The sequence below is a fragment of the Silene latifolia genome, chromosome 6 (genome assembly GCF_048544455.1).
Source record: "Silene latifolia isolate original U9 population chromosome 6, ASM4854445v1, whole genome shotgun sequence".
Classification (NCBI taxonomy): domain Eukaryota; kingdom Viridiplantae; phylum Streptophyta; class Magnoliopsida; order Caryophyllales; family Caryophyllaceae; genus Silene; species Silene latifolia.
In genome coordinates, this window is record NC_133531.1 from 12,616,457 (window position 1) to 12,623,343 (window position 6,887).

A 6,887-nucleotide genomic window follows, 5' to 3' on the forward strand; every position below is an offset into this window, starting at 1 on the left:
TCCTTCATCCTAACGGCTCGGCCCTTAACCGACCACCCATGTTAACGTCCAGCTACACATTTCCTCTAACTCCACACACACTTCCAACTCTTTGCTCTCTCATTAAATTCAAATTTTAAGACGCGTCACGAGTTTGTAACGGAGAAATGTGACTATTTTATGACCAAATATAACTACAGTATTATTTAATACATTAAAATTTGTGGATGATACTAGACCTGGCTAACGGGTCAACTGAGTCGAGGTCAATTTCGGGTTGTCAACAGTTTGGGTTAGGCAGGATATTTGGAGTTCAAGACATTTTAGGGTCAACTATTATCAACTTATTTATAGAGAATAATCAGTTTGCAACAATAAAAATTCAGGTCTGGACAATCTGGATAGAGTGTCGAGTCGGTCATTCGGATCGGGTCAATTTTAACAAGTTTAATGATTACTTTTTTTAATTATAAAATGGTCTTATTTTCTCCGTCACAACGCGTACTGCTCATTAGATACCACTCCTTGGTACACTAGTAGTTAGTACTCCCACCTCTATATATACACACTTCATTACCTCACCTCACTTCCCCTCACAATCTTCTCATCTCTCAATATACCCATCAATTTTTCGACTAATCGAAACAGAACCCATTACCTTACATAATTACATTCTCGCTCATACAGTCAGTGACGGATTCAGAAAATTATTTATTCCAAGAGATGGAATCATCGATAATGGACCAACAATTTCATTGTCCTCCACCACCACCATCGTCAATGACGATGGATCGGAGATGGAGGGCTAATATCGATCCCGCCCCCAACTGCCCTCGGTGTGCTTCAGCAAATACAAAATTCTGTTACTACAACAATTACAGCTTGTCTCAACCAAGGTTCTTCTGCAAGGGCTGTAAGCGATACTGGACTCGAGGTGGGTCCCTTAGAAATGTTCCAGTTGGTGGCGGCTGTCGTAAAAGCCGTCGATCAAGGTCTGCCAGGGGTTTATCATCCGGTTCAAGCACTGTCACCGGTTTGAACACCTCTCCTAACTCATCCTCTGATTATTCTCAGGAATCAGCACCTGACATTGACATGGCAGCAGTTTTTGCTAAGTTCTTGAACCATGAGATCAATGAGGTAACCAACACCACATCTTCCGATGCGTCTCACGATTCCCTGACGTCCATTTCTTGTGGAATGGAGTCTGGTTTCGACTCTCAGATGTTCCCACTCGATATTCTTGAGCAAGAGTCTCCGGTAATGGACCCGGTGCAGGAAGAAGGGACAATTCAGGGATTTATGAACCCTGATTTGGGCTCTTTTGATGATCTTATAGAGGATGTTTTCTGGTCAGACGACTCGAATATCTCCAGTCTGACATGGCAGCCAGTAGCTCAGTCACAGGAATTCGAGTCAACATTGCTACCAGAAGACCAGTACAAGGTCTCAGCAGATCTAGTCTTCACTGATAATTGGAGTTACTTCGATAACACGGGATTCGAGATATCCTCCAGACCCTGAAAACCAATAGCTCAATGAGGATGGCATATAACTACGATCGACAATTGATATCCATCGGTTATAGTTCGTCTACAGAGCAATTCTCGGCGTATTTTAATTTTGTAACAATCATTTGCTAATAGTGTTATTAGAACATAAAACTAAACATACTATGTAAAGCAATAAAGTCAACACACATAGGAAATATAGCTTGTGAGAATTCTGCTCATAGTTAGCATATTACTACCGTTCCCACTTAAGTGGTTAACTGATGTCGACTTTGAACATTAATTTTTCCAAATATAAATATATGAATTCAATTTAAAATTTGCCTTCACAACTACTTCCATATTATTATTCGTAAGAGCTACGAAGTTATGATTATTGTATTTGGGAGATAATACTGATCATAGTCGAGATTTCAGTTGACCATGAAGTCAAATGGGGGGAATAGAGTACAGTTACAGATTGTTTTCTTCAGAGGTTCTGTAATCAACTGTCATTTACAGATTGTGTCCTACATATGTTCTGTACTCAACTGTATTATATATTTCTCTTCACACGGTCACAAGCTTTTGACGTTTTATAACCCCCTTTCCTTTTTAATATACACAAGCTTTTGACCGTCAAGTAAAAATTTGTGATACTTAAATTAGAAGTGTTTCTAATCCCAATAATCCAGACCTGCAACTAACTCGAATCCACTCGAGTACTAAACAGCTATTCCCTATTACAAGGACCAAGGGATATACTCTTAGAATGCACAAATCCTTGACAAAGGCAAATCTACCACAAACAAATGTACTATTTGGTTAGTCCAATAATTTATTTATGCACATTAGTCTTGGATCAAGGATTATAGACAAACCTGTAAATCGCAATTTTGAAAAAATTTCAAACCTGTTAGAATAACACGTAAACCAGGTTACTGAGACAACTCGAGAAGAGAGCGGTCACCTTCCTAACCCCACGAAAACTGGTATTGCCTGCAGAAAATATAACCAGAGTCATTTTCATATGGTTGAGAACACATGTGAGTAACATGCATGAAGGTTTCTGAAAACTTCAAACCAGTGTGAGAACGTCATTTAACTAACAACCATTAAGTTATGGTCAGGGAGTCATTGTCATACAGCTGACATCTATAATTGTTTCAACTATCAGGTCACTACATATCATTTCATCACAGCCCATGTGAACCGTCTTATTGCGTATCGCTGCTTCTTGCCATTATATAGGAAGGAAAAATATTGTGATAACTTGTCATTTATATATCGAAAATCCATACAACTATATATCTTTGAGGTCCTCGTGCTAAGGTTTCTACTAGACTGCAACCGTCACTTTAGAAATCCAGTATAAGAGGAATTGTCATCGGAATCCTGATCCGAATCATAAAATCTTATGATTTTGTTGTTTTTGCATATTAAGCGACTTAATTCGCAAACGAAGTAACAAACTCTCTCTTATGACATAGTAAAGATAATTGATAGGAGTATTTAGGAGACCTCAAAGTAAACAAGGACCACATAGTCCAAGTACTAAAAAAGATGGCAACTTGGGCATGTTACAGCAGACGGAAATCCTTTAACAAACATTAGAATATTTCAAAGGGATCTATTTCTTGGGTACATGGACATCAGTTCTACTTTCTTAGCCTTGAAATCAGGACAAAATTCTTCTTTGAGATTTATATGCTCACATACCAATAATCCAGCATTCCTTAACCGAGACCATTAAAAAAAATCTCAACTGAAATTTGAAGCAATTTCTTGGCAAAAATCAAAATTCATGGAGCAGGCTAACGAAGATCTTGAACCGGCCGTGATTACACACTTCATAATGCCAGGACACTATTTGGATCATGTCCAAACTTGATACACAATTATCAATTACTACAAGCTCCAAGATTTGACTCCCTAATGTCATTAGATTGGGGTTCAACAAGTTAAGGAACTAAGTGAGCTAATATCACTGATATGGCATGCAGTGATACAGGTGACATGTAACAGCATAGTTTAAGATAGAGGACCAAATGTTGTTCACTACGAAATAAAATCATAATCATTTTGAACACTTGCAACCACAATTCCACCCTCTTTAACAATATTAATTTCTCTGTTTCGATTATAACCTGTCATTTCATCTTCCAAGGCCAATAGTTCCGGCAATTAGCGAGGGTAAGAGGGTTAGATGTAGCCTGTAGGCGACCTTACCCCAATGTCAATAACATAAAGAATTGCGTCGAAAAACACATTGAACAATTGATATTTTACAGTAACAAAAAAAGCAGCCAGTTTATTAAATCATTTTGTTTTACTTCGTCATAATCCAAAACCAAAGAATACGAACTTTTTGTTCCACTGATATTCATCATCAATTAGCACCAAAAAAAATTGTAATTGATTACATTGAATTTGCACAGCAGTATAATATACTCACAATACCTTCACAACAAAATTCACAATTCTGAAATCAATCAATTATGAAATTGTGCAAAAGATGATCTCAATAAATTTAATTAACCGCAAAAACAGGCGCGCAGAACCCTAGAAAAACTTCCTCAGAAACAATTCTAGATAATTCACAACAAGATTCGCAATTCTGGAAGAACATACGCGTCCAATTTCGGAAAATTAAACCCTAAAAATTTGCGAGGGTTTGATTGCGGGAGCCGGGAAATAAGAGAAGACGCGGCAAGTGATACTCTCGCGTCCTTAAGTTGAGGTGGTGACTGCCTGATGGGTGACATTAAATCATTTTGCTTTTTAAAATCGATTCCTTTGATTTTGCTTAATTTTAATTTTTTTTTTTTTTGAATTATGATTTGTGGATCAACTTGAAGGTTTGTTAATTGTTTGTTATGTGATATTAGTTGTTAATTTTGATTTGCCGATTATATTGTTTCTCGAAAGTGGGTGCGGGTTATTCGGGTTGTTCGGGTCGGCATTTGTCGGTGCAAGTCAGGTTCAGGTCACGACTAAGTAGGGGTTGGGTTACTCGGGTCAGGTAGGATCGAAATATTGTCATGTCGGGTCATTAGATAGACCTGTTTGTTCGGGTCGGGTCGTTATTGGGTCATTTTTAGCTTGAGTCATTAACCGGTCGAGAAATTATGATAATTTATCGGGTCTAGTCAGGTTTTGCTTGGTTTGACTTATCAATTTATTAACAAGATGGTTTTTTCCGATTATGTTACCAGTTTGAGTTGAGTTTTGGTCATTTAGCGAGAAATGATTAGGTAAATTAGTTTTGATTTTTGAATACTCCATAAAAGTCATTCATAATGTAGGCTTGTTTTAGACTTTATCGCCTTGGCTTCTCGTTTATGTCCGGTTTATCTTTTAAGTAAATGTCTGGTTATCTTTCGGAATAGGTTGACTTTCGGGTTAGTTTTGGTGTCAATTTTGGGTTATCTTTCGGGGCGGGTCAAAGCATGTATCCGGTCGATTCAGGTTCCAGGACATCTCGGGTCAAGTAGGCCTTAGCCGGGTTAGGTTGGGTTACTGGTCATAATTGAGACGGGTCGGTGTCGGGTTATATCATTTTCAAGTGCTATCAGGTCGTCAGGCTTGCCAGCTCTAGGCGGAAGGGATAATTGGGGTAGTTTGCTAAAATTATCGACGATTTGAAATAATTTGTCGATGATATTTAGGAGTAGTATTTTGGTTTTACTTGTGCAAGCTGGAGGCCATACTTTGTTAAGTCAAGTACAAGCCCATCTCTTTAAGGCCCAATATGACTAAATAGCCCATTTGGTTGTTTCATGTACAATGTTTTGCATTATAAAATACTCCGTAATGGTTAAGAACCAAAGTGGCTTGAGTTTAGTGGAGTGCGAGAGTGCCTCAAAGCATTGTAAATTGGCAGTGAATTGAGAGGTTTCGGGTTCAACTCCCCTATACGAAAGTGTTGTGGTTACCTGTCATCCTCAGGGATGTCTTACCTGGCATACGTGGTTTACAGGCGTATTACATGTGCCTGGGGGATTAAATCCCTCGTCATTTAAAAAAAAAAAAAAAAAAAAAAAAAAAAAAAAAAAAAACGAAGTAATGGTTAAGGTAGGTAGGTCATCAAACATGTTACTCCCTCTATATTTTATTAATGTTTCCAATTTATTAAAATATTCTCCACATATATTCAAGGAGTGAGAACATTATTAAAAAAAACGGAGGGAGTATATTGTAACAAAAACTCTTGTGTTGAACACTTAAACAATAATCATAGGTTAATTTACTTTTAATTAGCCCAATGAAATAACTTTCTACTACTTACCATGTTTGGGTAAAAAGTAGCAATTCCTACATTTTACAAAAAGTTTGCATCCAAACAGTTTTATTTTATTTTTTTTGAGTTCATGGTAATTTCCAATAATCAAATGATAGAGCAAGTAATGAGCATATGCTTCTTGGCTGAAAATATCTTTATAGTGAAGATTAGCTTTTTTTTGGCACATTTCTATTATCCGAGAGTACAATTATGATCACTTTACAATCCATCCAATGCAATAACTATTTGTAGACTAACCTCACCTTCTCTGCCATCCACTTCGTTTTACTACTACTTAAAAATGATATATCGAACCATTTTTAAATTTCGGTATGGATAAAAAAAAAATTCATCGTTGTATTAGTTATCTTATGTTCTTCTTGGAACATTATGTCATCTAGTGTTGGGTAGATAAGATTGACAAACACCATATTATTTGGTTCTTACAAATGTTTTTGGATAAGTTCATTTTTAACATATTTTTTTCTTCTTAGAATTATAGGGTTATAGTTGACTTTTAAGAGATAAAAGATCATATTCATAAGATTAAATTTCAACTTAATCAACGGAAGTAATTAGAAAGATTAGAATTCATTCCAATGGAAACGTTTCGTATATGATCCAGGGAAATTGTTTATCCAATTTATTTATTTATTTTATGTAAGAATATACTTTATCGAAAAGTAAGAAACTTTAAATGTTATGGAGTATTTTGGATACTCTACTACTTTTTTCGAAATGTTTTTCGTTTTATTTTGTGTCATACATAAATTAAAATTAAAAATATATATAACTACAGTAAGCCTCTATTAGGATGACATTATCCGTCTTAAGATGAAAACAGATTAAATATGTTCCCGCATGTTTATATGAGACAAACTTTTGATTAATTTCAAGGTATTTTCCTTTTGTATCATCTACTCGGTTCACTTAACCCATTTTTAAGCTTAAAACAAATATTACAATCTCAAACAAGAATTCGTGATACAGCTAAGTACAGAATCATGTACAAAGGTACAATGCACTTGACTTATTACTGTTTTGTAGTAGAAGGGGGGAGAAACATCTGTTTCCCATTTTCCAGCGTGATTGTTTTATGAAGAATGATTGTTACTTAGGATAATTGTTTTTGAAAC

General features: G+C 36.1%; 1 protein-coding gene across 1 annotated transcript; it reads left to right on the plus strand.

The window, feature by feature from the left end:
• Window positions 1-487: 487 nt before the first annotated feature.
• LOC141586383 (dof zinc finger protein DOF1.2-like) lies at window positions 488-1,822 on the plus strand. Its single transcript, XM_074407592.1, has one exon. The coding sequence runs from the start codon at window positions 703-705 to the stop codon at window positions 1,501-1,503; it is 801 nt and encodes a 266-aa protein (XP_074263693.1). The 5' UTR covers window positions 488-702; the 3' UTR covers window positions 1,504-1,822.
• The last annotated feature ends 5,065 nt before the right edge of the window (window positions 1,823-6,887 follow it).

Excerpts from the sequence above, each read along its gene's own strand:
- LOC141586383 (XM_074407592.1), top strand. The coding sequence starts at position 703 with ATGGAATCATCGATAATGGACCAACAATTTCATTGTCCTCCACCACCA.